Source organism: Phascolarctos cinereus, unplaced genomic scaffold (genome assembly GCF_003287225.1).
Source record: "Phascolarctos cinereus isolate Bilbo 61053 unplaced genomic scaffold, phaCin_HiC Scaffold_4;HRSCAF=312, whole genome shotgun sequence".
Lineage (NCBI taxonomy): Eukaryota > Metazoa > Chordata > Mammalia > Diprotodontia > Phascolarctidae > Phascolarctos > Phascolarctos cinereus.
In genome coordinates, this window is record NW_027555847.1 from 173,386,946 (window position 1) to 173,407,518 (window position 20,573).

General features: G+C 37.4%; 1 protein-coding gene across 1 annotated transcript in view; it reads left to right on the plus strand.

The window, feature by feature from the left end:
* The window catches only part of CPPED1 (calcineurin like phosphoesterase domain containing 1), a 121,944-nt gene extending 101,760 nt beyond the window's left edge, over positions 1–20,184 (plus strand). Inside the window, 2 exon segments of the mRNA XM_020978392.2 lie at positions 19,546–19,719; positions 19,722–20,184. Of these exon segments, the coding sequence (XP_020834051.1) occupies positions 19,546–19,719; positions 19,722–19,774 (227 nt within the window). The 3' untranslated portion in view covers positions 19,775–20,184.
* The last annotated feature ends 389 nt before the right edge of the window (positions 20,185–20,573 follow it).

Consider the following 20,573-nt stretch of genomic DNA (forward strand, 5'->3'; position numbering starts at 1 on the left):
AGTTCAAGTTTTTTAGTTTGGTTGATTGGGACAATGATAGAACTAAGGAGGAAATGACACAGAGGGAAATCGTGATAGAGATTTTCTTTTGGGGCAAAAATGAGTGATTTTAGGCAGTTGAATCTGAGGTAATTGCCAGAAGAAATGAATATCCCCAGTAGGCAATTAGAAATGCAAAATCAGAGGGCATCTGCTGTATACTTAGAGGTAAATATGGAGAAAATGTAATATATGGTCTCTGCCTTCAAGAACTTGCAATTTTATTAAGAAGACAAGGCTGATAGACACACATTGTATAGCATCACAGAAGGATAGGATCACATACCTATCATAAAGGGATGAAAGGATGCTTTTTGGATAGCTCTCACTCCCAATTTTTGTAAAATAAAAGGCAGTTTTGTTATTTTTGTCATTATTTCACCATTCATACTTCAGAGATCATCTAGGTCAATTCCATTTATAGAGGACGAAATGGAACTCTGAGAGAGGAAAAGTGACTCACCTGATAGCGTCCAGGGCAGAACTGTGGCTAAAGCTCAGGTCTCGATTCCCAGACCACTGTCTTTTGAGTGCCAGCGTATGTAATACATACCATAAGTATTCAAGAACAGCAAAAAAAAATGAAACTGTAAAAAATTTTGTGTTACTATGTAAGCATTTAATTTACATACTTGTCATAAAGAGATAAAAAAACACTTTGAATGACTCACTTTTTTTTTTAAATAAAAGGCAGTTTTGTTATTTTTCATCATTATTTTACCATTCATACCTTTACAACTATGGGATGCTTTCAAAGAAATATAATAGCACTTTCAGAATCCACAGATTATCTCCAGACCAACAGAAGGTATTTACTATAGTTTCAGATGACATTATCTGTAAGTTACATGATTTTTTTTTATAAAAGTTTAGGAGAGTCCCACTACAAAATAATGGAAAATATTCCCAATTCTTGGTGAAATCTAAGTAGCTAAGGCATGATTTTCTTTTTATTTATCTCTTTGAGGTTACTAGATTGACTATTCTGATTTAATTATCAGCCACCCATCCCAATTTGATATATTTTTCCTACTGAACTGACTTAGTAAATTAAGTAGCCTCATGTTGGCTCTGTTGTGTATCATGGCCTATATTCTAGGTTAAAGGTCAATTTTGCAGTGGCTTTTTTTTAAAATATACTTTCATCTGCATTCAGATTTCATAGTTCTTTCTCTGAATGTGTATAGCATTTTCCATCATGAGTCTTTTACAGTTATCTTAGATTCTTGCATTGCTCAGAAGAGCAAGTCTATCAAAGTGAGTCATCGTGCAGTGTGGCTGTTACTTTGTCTAATGTTCTTCTGGTTCCACTCACTTCACTCAGCATCAGTCCATACAAGTCTTTCCAGGTTTTTCTAAAATCTGCCTGCTCATCGTTTCTTACAGCACAATAGTATTCCATTACATCGATATACGACAACTTGTTCAGCCATTTCCCAGTTGATGGGCATCCCCTCAATTTCCAGTTCTTTGCCACCACAAAAAGAACTGCTATAAATATTTTTGTACATGTGGGTCATTTTCCCATTTTTATGATCTCCTTGGGATACAGACCTAGAAGTGGTTTTGGTGGGTCAAAGGGTATGCACAAATTTATAGCCCTTTAGCCATAGTTCCAAATTGCTCTCCAGAATGGTTGGATCAGTTCACAACTCCACCAACAATGCATTAGTATCCCAATTTTCCCACATCTTCTCCAGCATTTATTATTTTCCTGTTTTGTCATGTTGGCCAATAGGTGTGATGTGGTACTTCAGAGTCGTTTTGATTTGCATTTCTCTAATCAGTAGTGATTTAGAGCATTTTTTTATATGACTCTAGATGGCTTTAATTTCTTCGTCGGAGAACTGCCTGTTCATATCCTTTGACCATTTATCAATTGAGGAAGCCGTGGCTAATTTAATTAATGAATAATACTATATTTGGTTGATGCTAACCAGGAGTTTTAGAGCACTCTCTAGTGCTCAACTCTTAGGTAAGTTCATATTTACCAACATACAACATTTAGAAAACCTTGACCCAGGAACTTCTTCTTGTGTCTAATTATGTGTAGCATGTAGTTCCCTATCCCTCTTTGCTTGTGCAAGACTATTTCCTGTGTCTGGAATGTACACTTCCTCCTCATCTCCACCTTGTAGAATCCCTAGCAATATTCATGGTTCAGCTTAGGTGCCACCTCCTCTGTGAAGCCTTTCCTCAGTCTCCTGGTTGTTAGTGCTTTCTTCCTCTTCATATTGTCTTTCATTTGTACATCTGGACACGTGTTGTATCCCTCCTGCAAAATGTCAGCTTTCTGAGGTCAGAGACTTTTTTTTCTTATTTGTGTTCTCATTACCAATATGGTACCTTCCACACACATTGATACTTCATCCCATGTGACTCATATCCATGTCCTCCCATAAATCTTCCTCAGCGAACTCAAAATTATGGGGACATTTCTTGAGGTTTGGACTTTTGTTTTGTTTTGTTTAGATTGTACCAGTGGAACACATGAGCTGGCCATCAGTTATCTCTCTCAGTTTATGAAAGAAAGCCAAACTCCTTTTCCAATTATACTGTGGGGGACCGGGGGGGGGGCGGGAGGTGGGTCACCTGGCATGTAATAGGATCTTTATTTTTTTAAATTATTTCCAATTACATTTAAAAACAATTTTTAACATTCTTTTTTTGAGTTCCAAATTTTTTCCCTCTCAATTTTTACCCCTATCTGAGATGGAAAACAATTTGATATAGGTTATGCATGTGCAGTAATGCAAACCATATTTCCACATTACTCATGTTGTAAAAGAAAACACAGACCAAAAAAAAAAGAGGAAAATTAAAAAAAAAAAAAGATACTTCAGTCTTCATTCAGACTCCATCAGTTCTTTCTCTGCAGATGGATAGCCTTTTTCATCATAAGTCCTTTGGAATTGTCTTAGATCGTTATATTGCTGAGAGTAGCTAAGCCATTCATAATTATTGTGTACAATATAGCTGTTACTGTTTATACTGTTCTTCTGGTTCTGCTCACTTCACTTTGTATCAGTTCATGTAAATCTAGGTTTTTCTGAAAACTTCCTGCTCATCAGTTTTTATAGCACAGTAGTATTCCATCACAATCATATACCACAACTTGTTCTGCCATTTTCCAATTGATAGGCATCCCCTCAATTTCTAATTCCTTGCCACTCAAAAAGAGTTGCTGTAAGCATTTTTGTACATCTAGGTCCTTTTCCATTTTATTTTTTATCTCTGTGGGATACAGTGGCATTGCTGGGTCAAAGGGTATGTGTAGTTTTATAATCTTTGGGCAGAATTCCAGAGTGCTCTCCAAAGTGGTTGGATCAGTTTACCACTCCACCACACAGTGTAGTATCTCAGTTTTCCCACATCCCCTCCAACATTTGTCCTTTTCCTTTTCTGTCATATTAGCCAATCTGATAGGTGTAAGCTGGTACTTTAAGAATTGTTTCAATTTGCATTTCTCCAACCAATAGTAGTTTAAAGCATTTTTTTCATGACTGTAGGTAGCTTTGATTTCTTCAACTGAAAGCTGCTTGTTCATATCTTTTGATCATTTATCCATTGAGGAATGATTTGTATTCATATACATTTGATTCAGTTCTCTATATATTTGAGAAATTAGGCCTTTATCAGAAAAGCTTGCTGTAAAATTTTTTTCACAGTTATGATTACTATGTATTTTCCTCCTTCCTTTTTCTCCCCATTTATCCTTCTGTCTGTCTGTCTCTCTTTTCAAGTTATCCCTCATCAAAAGTGTTTTGCTTCTGACCATAGCCTCCTCCAATTTGCTCTCCCTTCTGTCAGCCTTCCCCCACCTTATCTTGTCCCCTTCCCTTCCTACTTCCCTGTAGAGTAATATGGATTTCTATGCCCAATTGAGTGTGTATATTATTCCCTCTTTGAGCCAATTCTGATGAGAGTAAGGTTCAAGTTTCGATTAGCCACCACCCCCCATCATCTTCCCCACCACTATAAAAGCTCTCTTTACCCTTCTTTTATGTGAAATAATTTATCCTACTCTACCTCTCCTTTTCTCTTTCTCCCAGTGCATCCCTCTTTCTCACCCCTTAATTTTTTAGATGTCATCCCATCATGGTCAACTCATACCTGTGTCCTGTCTATGCATCCTCCTTCTAACAGCCCTAATAATGATAAAGTTTTTGTGAGATACAAGCATCATCTTCCCATGTAGGATTGTAAACAGTTCTTGAATCTTCTTCTTGAATCCCTTATGATTTCTCTCTCCTATCTACCTTTGTATGCTTCTCTTGAATCTTATATTTGAAAGTCAGATTTTCTGGTCTTTTCATCAAGAATGCTTGAAAGTCCTCTTTCATCAAATGCCTATTTTTTTCCCCCTGAAGGATTATACTCAGTTTTTCTGGGTAGGTGATTCTTGGTCTTAATCCTGTCTCCTTTGCCCTTAAGAATGTCATCTTCCAAGCCCTACAATCTTTTAATGTAGAATCTGCTAAATCTTGTATTATCCTGACTGTGGCTCCACAATATTTGAATTTTTTTTTCTGTCTGCTTGTAGTATTTTCTCCTCCTTGACTTGTGAGCTTTGGAATTTGGCTATAATATTCCTGGGAGTTTTCGCTTTGGGATCTCTTTCAGGAGGTGATTGGTGGATTCTTTCCATTTCTATTTTAACTTCCAGTTCTAGAATATCAAAGCAGTTTTCCTTGATAATTTCTTGAAAGATAATGTCTAGACCCTTTTTTTGATCATGGCTTTTACATAGTCCAACAGTTCTTAAATTATCTCTCCTCATTCTATTTGCCAGGTCAGTTATTTTTCCACTGAGATATTTTACATTTTTTTCTTTTTTTTCTTTTGATTTTGTTGTATTGTTTCTTGGTGTCTCGTGGAGTCATTAGTTTCCACTTGCCCATGTCTAACTTTTAAGGAATTCTTTTCTTCAGTCATTTTTGTACATCTTTTTTGTTTTTTTTTTTCCATTTGGCCAATTCTGCTTTTTTAAAGAGTTCTCTTCAGTGGATTTTTGTGCCTCTTTTACCATTTGGCCTATTTTGGTTTTGGGGGTTTCTTTTTTTTTAGTGGTTATTTTCTTAGTATTTTCTGTGCCTCCTTTACCAAGCTACTGACTTTTTTTTTCATGATTTTCTTGCATCGCTCTCATTTCTTTCCCCAATTTTTCTTCTACCCCCCTCTTATTTGATTTTTAAAATCCTTCTTGAGCTCTTTCAGGAATTCTTTTTCAGCCTGAGACCAATTCACATTTTTCTTTGAGGCTTTGGATATAGCAGTTTTGACATTGTTGTCTTATGAGTTTGTGTTTTGCGCTTCCCTGTCACCATAGTAACTTTCTCTGACCAGGTTCTTCTTTTGTTGTTTGTCCATTTTTTTCAGCCTCTTTCATCACTTCTAACTTTACATTAAAATTAGGCTCTACTCTCAGGATGGAAGGGGCACTGTTTCAGATTTCAGTTTTATTTGTTTTTTGTTTTGTTTTGTTTTGTTCTGCTGTTTTCAAAGCTAGTTCTGAAGGTCTCCAAGTTTTCAGTCCTTCCAAGGTGGTATGATCTAAGGAGAGTTGTGGTCACTGTTCTCATGGCCCGTGCTCTGGTGTGTGAGCCCTGGAAGTAGGACCAAGTTCCTTGCTATCCTGCAGTCACATGCTTTAGTATGCTAGTGTTCCACCTTGCCCTGGGACTGCAACCTGGAGTCACATAAGGGCCGTGCAACAGAGTCCTGAAGCAAGTGCCAGAAAAGGGTCCCCTGTAATAGTCTTCTAACCAGTTGTGTGAGACCTTACTGTCTATGGGCTGAGAGCCCTAGATCTGCTACTGCCCATTCAGTTGCACCCACGGCATGCTGCTAGCTTGCTGGGCTCGGCCCGCACTGGATTGTGCTCCCTTCTCACCGCAGCGAGACAGAGCTTTCCTTCTGATGTTCTAAGTTGTCTCAGGCTAGAAAATTGTTTTACTCCATCCTTTTGTTGGTTCTGCCACTTTAAATTTGTTTTGAGGCATTATTTTAAAGTTGTTTGGATGGGAATTTGGGAGAGCTCAGGCAAGTCCCTGCCTTTACTTTTCCATTTTCCTAATAATATCCTTTATCCTACTTCTGTGCAGTTCTTTGGTACTAAGCTGCAACCTACTCACACTCATTATGTATCCTTCCAATGCCCTTTTAGGTAACCAACAACTTTAGTTATTTCAACACTGTGGTAGTCCGTGCTTTTCAATCATATAGCATTAGCAGAAGAATATTCATGTTAAAAAAAAAAAGATGGTTCTTTGTTTCAGGGAGAACCTTTAGGGGTCATCAAAAGCATTACCACAGTTTCCCAAATGCAATCCAGCCCCCTCTCCACCTCCTTTTCAATCCTGGCCCAGTTGTTATCCATAGTGTCTGTTCAAGATATGCAGACTCTTCAGCCAACTCAATGACCTATACACCTAGGTATATATTCGTACTCTAGACTAGGCATTTATGCATGGACCACATCTATCTCCACTTCCTGTTTTTGTACAGTCTGTGAGCTAATGATGATTTTTACCATCGGTTTCTGCCATTATCACTTCACTGTCAAAATGTGAAAACAATTCTTAGCTCATAGGCCATATAAAAACACATGACAGACAGTACAAAATTAGACGGTGGACTAGATCTGACCCTCGGGCCATAATTTACTGACCCTAGTGTAGACAGCTTCATCTATCTAGCCCTTCCTGTGTTAGTTAAATGAGATCCATAATTACTCATATGATAATGGATAGTATTTAAGAGGCTGTGCAGCATCCTCAGAATTGATGCAATCAGCAATGCATTTTGCAGTATCTGGAGGTCACCATCAATAGGGAATTCTTCCATTTAGACTCTGTACTGGACATCTTCCATGTCAATTAGGAAGGCCTCTCAACTGTATGATTCTTTGTATCCTCTGCCTACTTTTTGACCATTATGCTACTACACTCAGCACTGAGGGCCACTTCATATCTTTCTTTATTTTCTAGGTTGCCATTGCTAAATGATCACCTAATCGTCAGCCTACTCAAGATGAGCCTCTTTAAACTTAGGTAGCCCTAAGACAACAGGCACAACCTATCACTGGGATCATAGCCAATCAGTCCAATGATAAGCACTCATTAAATACCTGCTGTGTGCCAGGAATTTTGTTAGTCATTGGGGGTATACATACAAAGATGAAATATTCTCTGTCCTCAAGGATCTTAAATTTCATCCAGGAAACAGCATGTACACATCTAAGCAAATATAAATATAATTTCATATATGTTGCATATTTTTTGTATATGGGTGTGCGTGCGTATGTGTGTGCATATAAATATATATATAGAGAGAGAGAGTAAATGTATGGTAGTTTGGGCGTTGAGGGGAGGCACCAGCAATAATTGGGGAAATCAGGAAAAGCCTTCTATGACAGGTGGTACTTGAACCAAGCTTTGAAAGGAGCTACTTGAAGCCTTTCCAGAATTAATAGCACCTGTCATAGCCTGTGTACCACTGGCATAGCCTCCCAGAACCTAGTCACTTCCATAAGGAGCCATCAGAGAAGGTCACCAGCGAGCCTTGTATATCATAAGTGCCTAATAAGCTCTCGGTTGGACTGGACTGAATTGTCGAAGCCTGTGCTATGCTAACATCATATTCAAGTACTCAGGCTTCTGCACCAGAGTATCATGAGTAGTAACTACAGAAATTCTGCAATAACAGTCAATGACTAATCAAAAACCTGGCAGCCTTCTTAATTGTTTCTCATCTGGATTACTTTCTAAACTCCAAGGATAAGAACATTAGTGCCTAATAAAATGAAATCTTGAACCGCAGAGCAGAAGCATTTCCACTGTGATTAAAATAACTATTTTCTATTCAGTCACATACATCCTCACCTAGCTATTCTAGTCTGCTTATGACATCTATAACTTAATATACTAAATGGCAAAAATCTGATTCTTTAATTTAGCACATAGGCTTCTGTCTCAGTTCTTTTATTAACTTCCTGAGTATAAGTACCTGGAGCATTATGTGAAAAAGAATGAGCAAAGCTAAGAATGTATCTTCCAAAGAAAAGAAAGACATGTAATTTGTTTAATTAAATTGCATTTATAGATTTTAATTAATAATATATGGACTTTTAGTTGTTTTACTCAATTTATTTAATCACCCGATTACTTAATAAAGAAGAGAAGAGCCCCTACTCTGATTACTACCCTACAAATAGTGTAAATCACCTAAGTTCTCTGAGATGTATAAAGAGGAAATAACCCAGCCCAACATCACATTCAGACTACCTTCAAACAGTCTTACCACACCCAGGATGGTGGAAATGATTATGATACATTTGAGGCTTGAGGGTGATGGGTACAGGGAATTGGGTCTGGTAAATCGAACCCCCAAAGCTATGGACATTGATGGTTGGGAGCTGGTTTCCACCTGGTCTGGTCTCTGGTGAGGCTAAAGTTGGCCCTCTCTGAGTCCCCAAAGGCAGAAAGCTCACAGTACAGTATCTTCTCAAATCCTGTGTCCCTTCCTGTACTGACTTTTCTGTTTCCACTTTGCTTACGTTTATAATTGGTCTCTACAGTAGTTTTAAGCCATTCTGCCATGAGTTAGAGTGCCAACTTGAGTCCATTGTGACCCATTTTCAAGGGGAAATAAAACAAGCCACATTTTGCTGATATAATCTATGGCCTAGGTTGTTTGTACCGATATTCAAGTGTATTAATGAACACTTACAGGTAATTCATGATAAACAGGCCATCTTAATCAGTATAAACAATCATTTGGTCAACATAACCAGGCATGTTCCTCATAACCATATGATTTTAAGTTCTACTCAATCTAGTTGTTTACATGCTTAAAATTTAGAGTACATATGTTCATTACAAATTAAGAATGATGTCACTTGTGTGGGTACTCCTATAACAGCTTCCAGTATTAAATTTTTTTTTTTTTTGCTTTTTGGTGAGGCAGTTGGGGTTAAGTGACTTGCCCAGAATCACACGGCTAATAAGTATCAAGCATCTGAAGCTGGATTTGAACTGAGGTCCTCCTGGCTCCAAGGTTTGGCACTTTATCCACTGTACCACCTGGCTATCCCTCATTATTAAATTTTTAAGGAAACAAGAGATTTAAGTATCTCAGAATTTATAGATATTTTAAAAGTATTATGGAAGATAGTCCCTGACTATGTTAATGGAATTGTTCTTTCAGAAGTAGTTTTATAAATGTATTCTGAAGGCCCATTTCTACAGTTCTTAGTAACAAAAATCCTGACTGATATTAGTAGGAGAGATGAGGTTTTTTGGCTATTTGTATCACTTTATTCTGTGGTTTGGATAGTAAAAACTGGAAAAAATCTGCCTCAATATGAAATAGGAAAGTTTTCAATTTTCAATTGACTATATATTTTCAAAGGCAAGAAAATGAAAAATAGTTGATATTCTCTCAAAACCCAGAACTGGGACAGTTAACACTTAACAGTGATTGAGTTGAGTGGCTCTGAGCTGTTCCAGCAACAGGAATTCTTTTGTCTAGACTAGCAGAGGGAGAGATAAGCTACCTGAGGAAGAAGATAGGGACCAGATTGTCTCTTTATTTTAATTTGTCATGCTATGATTCCTGTAATCTTGCTTTGTGCAAAAGTGTGGTTGTGTATTCTTCTTTGTGTTAATGAAAAAGAAAACTAGAGGATTCCTTTATAGCACACATTTCCTCTATAATGTAGACCCTCTTCAGGGAAAGGTCACTCTTCTATCAACAGGGAGTCATTGCCCAATCAGAATCTCTGCTAAAAGCCTCCATCGTGGGCATCCGAGCTAGTAGTCTCCTCATTTGCATCTACAGTGAAATTTCAGTTTATAAAATCATATCATGAAGATACAATTTAGATCCAGTGTTTTAAGAAGGTTGAGAGCCTTGCGGTCATCTCCTGTAATTACTTTTCAGCCGGCATTACAGAAATGCTAGAGGTTTGTTCTACCAAGCCACTAGTGCACAAACCTTTTAGTCTCTCCCTAATATACTGCTATGCTTGGATGACAGACTTTTTTTTAAAATGCATATTAGCGAAATTTTGGTGAGGGTGATTGTACTGGAATTCAAAGTTCCTAAGCTGACAACCAATGTGTGTTAACTTAATAAAGAGCCTCTTACTGAAAGTATCAAGTGGTATTTAAACAAGATTTCATATTAGCAGTTTGCACCTTCAAAACCCACTTGTTAAACATCTATCACATCTCTTTGGTCTCTTTGGTATAAAAGTACTCACTTATATCTGATGAGGTAACATCCCCAGGCAGGGCAGACTTCATTTACATTTCCTTCTATGAATATTTTATGCCCAATGTATATTTTAGTTACTTCTCTTTCTCCATAGGCTCCTTTTTTTTGTTTTTTAATTGGTCATACTTTTCTTTCCTTTTTCTTTTTTTTCTTTTCTTTTTTTTTTTTTGTTTAGCTAGGCAGTGGGGTTAAGTGACTTGCCCAGGGTCACACAGCTAGTAAGTATCAAGTGTCTGAGGCCAGATTTGAACTCGGGTCATCCTGACTCCAGGGTTGGTGCTCTATCCACTGCGCCACCTAACTGCCCCCATAATAGACCTAATTAAAAGAGATAATCAGGATTGTTCTGATAGCTTATGCTTTGTAATATAGTTTGAAATCTGGTACAGTTAGGCTGCCTTCCTTTACTTTTCTTTCATTGATTCTCTTGATATTCTTGATCTTTTATTTTTCCAGATCAGTTAGACAGTGGACTAGATTTGACCCTCAGGCCATAATTTACTGATCCTAATGTAGATAGCTTCATCTGTCTAGCTCTTCCTGTGTTAGTTAAATGAGATCCATAATTACTCATATATGATAATGGATCTTATTTAAGAGGCATTGCAGCATCCTCAGAACTGATGTAATCAGCAATGCATTTGTGATGTCTGGAGGTCACCATCTATAGGGAATCACAGGAGAAAATAGACTAAAACTTTACTAGTGGGGGACCTCAACTTTCCCATCTCAGAACTAGATAAATCTAACTATAAAATAAATAAGGAAAAAGTTAAGGAAAAGAATAGATAGTTAGATATGACAGACCTCTGGAGAAAATTGGGAGTAGAAAGTTGTATGCCTTTTTCTCAGCTGTGAGAATGGCACCACAATCATTAGCCATGTATTAGGGTATAAAAATTTCATAAACAAATGCAGAAAAGCAGAAATATTAAATGTACCCTTTTGAGATTGTAATGCAATAAAAATTACATTCAAGAAAGGGCTGCCAAAATAGAGATTAAAAATAACTTAGAAACTAAATAATCTAATCCTAAACAATAGGTCAAACAAATAATAGAAACAATAATTTCATTAAATGACAACATAAGAAAATCTGTGAGATGCAGCCAAAGCAGAAATTATGAGAAAATGTGTATTTTTATTTATATCTCTTAGGTCAATGAAAAAGAAAGAGCAGATTAATGTAACTTTTAAAAAAAACAGCAAAAATCCCCAAACAAATGGAAAATCCCCCATTAAACACCAAGTTTGAAATCCTGAAAATCAAAGGAGAAATTAATAAAATTGAAAGTTAAAAAAAAAGAACTAATAAAACCATGAGCTGGTTTAATGAGAAAAACAACAAAATAAATAAATCATTGGTCAGTTTAATTTTTTTGATGGATTAGAAAAGTTTTATTATTTGTATTCACATGGCTTATTAATAGTTTTCCTTATGTTCTACGCTGGTCATACTGTATGGGAACATACAGCATGGGAACAAATGGAGCTTTTCTTGTGTTTTTTTTTTTTTGGTTGGGCAATGGGGGTTAAGTGACTTGCCCAGGGTCACACAGCTAGTAAGTGTTATGTGTCGAAGGCCAGATTTGAACTCAGGTTCTCCTGAATCCAGGGCTGGTGCTCTATCCACTGCACCACCTAGCTGCCCCAAATGGAGCTTTTCTTAAAATGATCAGTAGTATTTATCTAAAACCAATAGCAAGCATTATCTGTAATGGGGATAAACTAGAAACCTTTCTAGTAGGATCAGAGAGTGAAGCAAGAATGTCTGTTATCACAATTATTATTCATTATTTTACTAGAGATGCTAGCTATGGCAATAATACAAGAAAAGAAATTAAAGGAGAAAAATAGGCAATAAGGAAACAAAATTATCACTCTTTGCAGATCAGATGAGATGATGGTATACTTAGAGAAGAACCCTAGAGAATCAACTAAAAACTAACTGACACAGTTAACTACTTTAGCAAAGTGACAGGACTTAATATAAACCCACATAAATCATCAGCATTTCTATATATTACCAACTGCACATAGTAGGGAGAGATAGAGAAGTTCTATTTAAAATAACCACAGACAGTATAAAGTACTTGGAAGTCTACTTGCCAAGTCACACACAGGTACTATGTGAATGCAGTAACAAAACACTTTTCCCACAAATGAAGACAGATCTGAACAACTGGAGAAATATTAAGCTCTCGTGTATAGGCAGAGCCAATATAATAAAAATGATATTCTAACTAAATTGATTCATTTATTCAGTGCCATACCAATAACACTACCAAAGAATTATTTTACAGAGCTGTAATAAATAATTTAAAAATTTTATCTGGAAGACTAAAAGGGTCAAGAATATCAAGAAAATCAATGAAAGAAAAAGAAGGCGGCCTAACTCTACCAGATTTCAAACTATATTACGAAGCATTAGTTATCAGAACAATCCAGTACTGAATAAGAAATAGAGGCTGATCAGTGGAATAGATTAGGTATACAGTGTACAGAAGTAGGTGGCCATAGTAATCTAAATGTTTGATAAACCCAAAGATCCAAGCTTTTGGGACCAAAACTCACTATTCAACAAAAACTACTGGGAAAACTGGAAAACAATCTGGCAGAAGCTAGGCATAGACCAGCATGTCACACCATATGCCAAGATAAAATCAAAATGGGTGTGATTTAAACATAAAGGGTAATATCATAAGAAAATTAGAGGAGCATGGAAAAATCTGTCATATCTGTAGGCAAGAGAAGAGTTTATGACCAAAAAGAGATAGAAAGGATCACAGAAGGTAAAATGGATAATTTTATGTCATCAAATTAAAGGGGTTTTGCACAAGCAAAAACCATGCAGCCAGATTTAGAAGGAAAACAAAAAACTGGGGGAAATTTTACAACAAATTTCTCTGCTAAAGGCCACATTTCTCCAGTATATAAGAAACTTAGCCAAATTAATAAACTGTCATCTATCCACACCTTCCTCCTCTTGTATTTGTGAAGTTGATTTTTTTTTTAACACAAGTGCAGACTTTATATATCATTAAATATCATCTGATTAGATTGGAACATGACTGAACAACAAGAACATTTGGCTTATCATTCTCATCTTCTGACACAGTTTTGGATCCTTACACTGTAATTTGAGATAGCTCTCCCTCCTAACTCTGTGTCATCTTCAAATGTGATAAGCACAACATCCATACTTTTATCAAAGTTGTTGGCAAAAATAAAACGGATCCAAAACCAAATCCCTAAGGGTGCCACTAGGGGGCACCCTCAAAGTTGACTTTGAGGTATTTAATGACTACCCTTGGATCGAACCCCAACCAGTTCCTAATGTTATCTAATTTTACCATCATCTCATCCACAACTCTCCCTGTTCTCAGAGTTAGCCAAATGCTTTTCTGACATCCAAGTAAACTATTTCTACAACATCCCCTTTAACTGCCAGTTTCGTCATGTTTAACATAGGAAATGTCCTCAGGTATGACCTATTCTTGACAAAGCTATGTAGCTCTCAGAAATCACCCTTTCATTTCTAGTTGTTTACAAACCATTTCCTCCATAATACATTCTACAGTTTAGTCAGGAATTGAAGTCAAACCTGTTGACCAGTAGTATTCAGATCCTGCTCTGTCTCCATTTTTGAAAACTGGGAAAACATTTGCTCTCCTTCCGTCCTGCAACATCTCTCCTGTCCCCCACAGTCTCTCAAAGATCACAGACCGTGTCCTCAGCAGTTTCATCTGCCAGTTCTTTCAGTACCCTTGGATGCACTTTACTTGGGCCTAATCATTTGAACTCATCAGAATCATCTAGGTTCCTTCCCTCTTACTATCTTCCTACTTAGAAGGTTTCAGTTCTCGATTAACAATTTTTTTCTGTCCTTTTCAGTTCAAAGGACATTTTCATTGGTAGAAAATGATCAAGAATAGTTAATCTTCTTGAAGAAAAACAGTTCTGCCTCCTGCCCATTATTCATTATCAAAATATCATCTACCTTATGAAAGTGGCCCTATTTTTTCTTTAATCCTCTTTCCCCCACTAATGTATAAATAAGTGCTTTTTATTGTCCTTTATCTCATTCAAAAAGTCCCTTCTTTTGGCTACAGCTTCTTTATGTGGTCCTATTTAACAAAGAAGAATGTTAATATGGATTTGATTAATTTCCTCCACTAGTTTTTTTTAACCTCACTAGTCATTGTACAAACACTTCACATTTCAAGTACAAAATGATAAATTAATTTTTGCATATTGTCTAAAAACTGTGTAATTCTTAGCCTCCTTTTAGCCACTCCAGTACCATCACTGTGGAAACAAGGGCACAGTATTGAGGGCTGTTCTATATTTTCATCTGTTTCATAGGTCTCTATAACCAAATACTTCATTACCTGATATATCCATCCTTTTGCTGATGAGCTTCTCTGCCCTTAGCTAAGCTAATCCTCAGACAACAGCCGCTATCTGTCATCAAGACCCTGCTCAAAGCCCTTCTAACAGGATATATAGCCTCACAGAAGTTGGGCTTAGCTGGCATGTTCCAGGCATGAGGGACAAACAGTGAGAATGTCTGGGATCAGGAGACAGAGTGTCATATTCATGGAATAGCAAGGGTGCCAGTGTCCCTGGATCACAGAGTAGGTTTGGGGCAGTGGGGTGCAGTACAACATGGAGTAAAGCATAACAAGACTGGGAAAGCAGGAAAGGGCCAGGTTATGAACAGCTACAAAAGTCAAACAGAATTTTGTATTTGATCCTAGATGTGATAGGGATCCACCAGTTTATTCAGTGGGGGGTGATGTGATCAGACCTGCAGTTTAATGAGAGCATGTTGACAACTAAGTAGAAGATGGACTGGAGTTATGGGGAAACTTGAGGCAAGGAGACCAACCAGTGGGTACCACAGTAGTCTGGGCATGTGGTGATGAAGGGCTGCACCAGGCTGGTGGCACTGTCAGTGGGAAGAAGGGGGTGCATGCCAGAGACATTAGAAAAGGAGCTTAGAACAGTGCCTGGCACATAGTAGGAACTTAATGAATGTTTATCAACTGACTGAAGTAGAAAAGAAAAGGATATGGCAACTAATTGGATGGGGGTAGGGGTAGGGGAAGGTGGGCGGTGAGAGAGAGAGAGAATGTGGGGATAAGGATGACACCAAGGTTGGGAGTATGGGTGACTGGGAGGATGGTGGTACCTCAACAGTGATAGCCAAGTTAGGAATAGGGAAGGGTTTGGGGGGTATATGTTTTGGACATGTTAAGTTTTAAGATGTCTGAAATGTCCGAGAGACAAGTAGAGATATAACAAGGCTGGGTGTTGGGAGATAAGTTATTTTATCTAGTTGAGGGGAACAGAGAAGGCTTGAGTATGATTTTGATAGCTGGAAGCACAGGGGGAAGGCATTCCAATTGGAAGAAACATGCAAAAATAGAGTGTCAGGAAAGCATTTCACATGTTCAAGGAATAGGTAGATTTGGCTAAAGAATAAAATATGCTGTGTTGTTGAAGGAAAAGCATGGCAGAGTGAGGGTTGCAGAGTGAGATTAACAGAAAAAAAAGATTCAAAAGTGAAAAAAAGAGAATAATTAGATTCTGAGGAGGTGCTCAGGACAGCTAAGTGTTGCAGTGGGTAGAGTGCTAGGCCTGGAGTCAGGAAGACCAGAGTTCAAATGTGGCCTCAGACATTTACTAGCTGTGTGACCCTGGGCAAATCACTTAACTCTGTTTGCCTCAGTTTCCTCATCTGTAAAATGAACTGAAGAAGGAAATGGCAAACCACTCCAGTATCTTTGCCAGGAAAACCCTAAATGGGGTCACAAAGGGTCAGACAACTGAAACAACTGAACAACAATAACAGAGGAGGTGCATAGCAATTGGGGAATGGCTGAACAAATTATGGTGTATTAGTGTAACGGGATATTATTGAGCAATAAGAAATGATAAGGACATGATTGTAGAGAATCTTGGCTGGCATGTACTGATGATTAATGAAGTGAGCAGTTTATACAAGGAAAACATTACTGTAAAGAAAAAACAGCTTTGTAAGACTTAACTCTGATCGATGCACTGACCAGCCATGTCTCTAGAGGACCTGTAAGGAAACATGTCCCTTTGTTCCTGACAGAGAAGAAATGATAGACTCAAGATGAACAAAAGGGACATATATTTCTGGACATGGCTACTTTATGGATTCATTTTGTTGGACTATGTTTATTTGTTGAAGTTTGGGGTTTTTTTCCTTTATCTTTTTTTTTTCCATTGGAAGAGGAGTCAAGAAGGAATAGGGAATTAGCAATAGGAGCCCCCCCCAAAAAAAAAGACTATTGAAACACTTTTTTTAAATGCAAAGAACAGAAAAGAACAAAGTTCGGAAGGAAACACAGACAAGCAAGACAGTTTTGAAAATAATATATAGAACATATTATAGTTTTGTTTTTAAAAAGCTTAAAATGGAGATTTATGTTTTCACATACAATCTTATGTGTTCTGTGCTATATGGAAATGCTTACTATTATTGTTATCATTATTAAGTGTTTAAGTTCAAAATTTGAAAAAATGTTAGACTAGGAATTAGGATCACTCAGTATACAGGCATTTGTTAGGCATCTACTGTGTTCCAGGCACCGTTCTAGGCACTGAGGATACAAGTACAGAGACTAAATAATCCTTGCCCTTGATGACTTGCATATATATGTACATAAAAAAAATTTCAAAATATATTCAAAGCAAATACAAAGTGATGATTTCGGGTGGAGAGAAGGGGTAAGTACTAATAGCTGAGATGCTTAGAAAAGACCTCATGTATCATATGGGCTGAGTTTTGAAGGAAGGCAGGGATTCTGAGAAGCAAAGTACAGAAGGGCATTCTAGGCCTGTTCCAAGGCATAGACACCAGAGATGAAATGTTATGTATGGAGACTGTCAGAAGACAGTTCTGCTGGACTGTGGAATGTGTGAAGTGGGAAGTCATGTAATAAGCAATAAACGAGGTAGAGACAAATTATTAAGGGCCTTAAAAGCCAAATAGAAGAGTTTGTATTTGATTCTATAAACAATAGGAAGCCCCTGAAACTTTTTGAGCAAAAGAATGACATGGTCAGACCCAAGATTTGGGAATATAACTTTGGCAGCTATGGGAAAGATAGATTGGAGAGGGGAGAGACCCAAGGCAGGGAAACCAACAAAGAAGGTATTTCAGTAGATCAGGAAGAAGGTGATGAAGACCGTGTGAAGAGAAGGGGATTGTTATAAGACATGTGAACGTAGAATGGACAACACACTCCAACTGATGGCTGTGGAGGCAGGGTGAGAACAATGAGGAGCTGAGGGTCTCTGAGGTTTGTAAATCTGTGTGACTAGAAGAATGGTGGCACTTGACAGAAATAAGGGAGGTGTTTTGAGCAAAAGATAATAGCCCTTTTGAACATGAAGAAATCTAGGTTCTTACCACTAGCTCTTTAACTTGGGCAATTCACTTTGTATCTCTGGGTCTTATTTTCTCATCTGTAAAAATAAGAAAGGTTGGGCTAAATTAATCATTAGTGTTTCTTCCATTCTGACTTGTTATGGTTCTAACAAGTTGCCTTTTCCTCAACTGTACCTGAAGCTGAGAGGGGGTGCAGTAAGCCCAGACAAAGCTGAAAACTATGTCAACAGATTTTAAGTTTCTAATTCTCTTGTTTTGAACTATCAGTGGCAAAAAAAAAAAATTTATCAACAGCCGTCAAGATAAGGGAAAACAAGACTTTCTTTCCCAGGACTGATGGGGTAAAGACTAAATTGTAAAGGAATAACAACGGTTTGAGGAATTTGGGCTTTATTCACTGAGAACTGGAGCAAGCTGGACAGTTTTTGAGTAGGGGAGTGTGGTAAGATCCTAAGTGCCTTGAGAAGGTTCTCCTAGAAGTCATGTGTAGGCTAGATTGGAAGGCAAGAAAACTGGGGGCAGGAAGAACAGTTGAAATCAGCACTTCTTAAATTGTGGGGTCGCGACCCACAGTTTAAGAAGCACTGGAGGGGTTGAGTGAAAAAAGTGAAGAAGCTCTGGACTTGAGATGAAAGTGAGTGTGTCAGCCTATACAAAGCTGGTGGCAGGAGAAATGGAAAAGACAGACGCTAGAGGTAGCAGGTTGTCAAAAAGCCACTCCCTCTTCCCTCCATGATGCCATCCTTTGTCCATGCCAAAGGCCCCATGTGTGCCCTTGGGATGTGTTTTGTCCAGAGTGCAGGACTGCCCATTGCGAATGCTCGTTACACAATTATTTGATTTCTTTTCTTTTCTTTTTTTTGGCCAAAAAAAAATTTCATACTTTATTTTAGTAAGCAAGCAAGCTGCTTTGTAAGAAAAAGAACAGGTTTTGAACAGAACTGATTAGATTGCAGGCACTCTTTTATACTTATTCCTGGAGTTTTTAAGCACCATGACCACTCTAAGAATGCTTCTGTGATTATATTTGCTATGATTTACTATAAGCAGCATGGTACAAAACAACATTTTTTTAAAGTATACATATTGTTAAAACCTAAAAATATCCAGTTGGATTCTTTGTAAAAGCATTGCTGGTTTTTTGAAAAATCACCATTAATGTACTTTTCTTTGAGAATGCCAATAAATATGGCATGAAATTTCAACATAAATGAGCTTTTACAGCTAATTATTGCTAATGTGAACTACTTTCAAAATTGCCTAACACCTTCCAAAATAGTGTAGTTTACAACTATAAATTAAGCGTAAGGAGTAAAATATCATAAGCGTAGTTTACTATGCAAAAAAGCCAACTGCTTTCTATGGCAGGCTTTTACAAGCTCCCTAGGGCAAGCCTAATCCTACACTATCCCATTTTCCTTCGAACATCATAGAACAAATGGTTTAGAAGTCCTGCCTAAGGATGCTATCAAAGCTGTAATGAATTCCACAATGTTAGGTTGCATATAATCAATACATTTTTAATTCTCCACATATAGAATGGCCCATTCAAGCACAGTATGTATATACATAATAGAGCATGTATGCAATATACATAGTATACATTTGTCTATTGGCCTTCTTTGGGGTCAGAAAGCTACTGGTGTTATCTCCTGGGAATGAGTTAGGCTAACAAAACCACAGATGTCACTTAAGTAGCCTGGTCTCTTAGTGTTTATTATACCAAAAATAAAAAGTTTAAGTACTTAATGATATGTACTACAATTGTCAAAGTTTCTCTCTCTCTCTCTCTTTATTCATAGGCATTAAAGCTGTATTCTCTGGACACTACCATAGGAATGCTGGTGGATTCTGCAATGACCTTGACATGGTGGTATCATCCGCAATAGGCTGCCAATTAGGCAAAGATACCCACGGACTCCGTGTTGTGGTGGTCACAGCTGAGAAAATTATTCATCGCTACTATAGCTTAAATCAACTAGTAATGAAGGAATAGAGAAAGATCTGATGGATTTGATTAATCAAGAGTAACAATTTTTCTTTAAGTGCCACTCATTTTTCACTTATATCTTTTGATTTTTAATTGAACAACATTTCCAAGAAATGCTTCACTGAAACACAATAGCAGAGCCTTGAAGATTTGTGATTTGGCGATACATATGCATAAAATTTAGCTTTGTTGTCTTCTAAATAACCAAATGAAAGGCTTCCCCTACTTTATGGAAGAGAATTCAGTGAATGATAATTATAATTAGAATCTCTCTTGCTTTGCTGTTCCTGAGGGTGTGTTTCTTGACTCTTTTATGGTAGCCTATTGTGAATGATTCCCCATTTTCCTTGATTCCAATCAGATTCAGGTCTAATCCTTGAGAACACCTCAAACTACACTTGTGACTCTCAAGATGTCAACGGTAATAAAGAAGTGTTTTATTCTTTCAGAAGTTTTTGGTTGCTTCCTTTTCTAGGGCAAACAACTGCCTCTGCTTCTTATTAGTACTAAGAAATGTGTATAACTACAAAAATAGACCCAGATAACCAACCGTAATAAGTTCTGACTATTTTATCATCAGCGATGATGTATAAAGTAGAATATAGCTGACGCAAAGCAGACCTTGAGCATGTTTGCCTTGAAGCTCGGAAAGCTATGTTTGCGAGTGCATTGGCTTGTACATCAAGGAGGCATCAGGAAAAAGTAGGTGGCAAACCTGCCTTGCAAAGTCATTTAGCAGCCAATTATATGCAGTATATATGAGCACATAGTTTCATAAGTCTGAATCATCCTATTTATTACATTTTGACTCTGTCTGCATAGACAAAGGGAGTTTAGGCA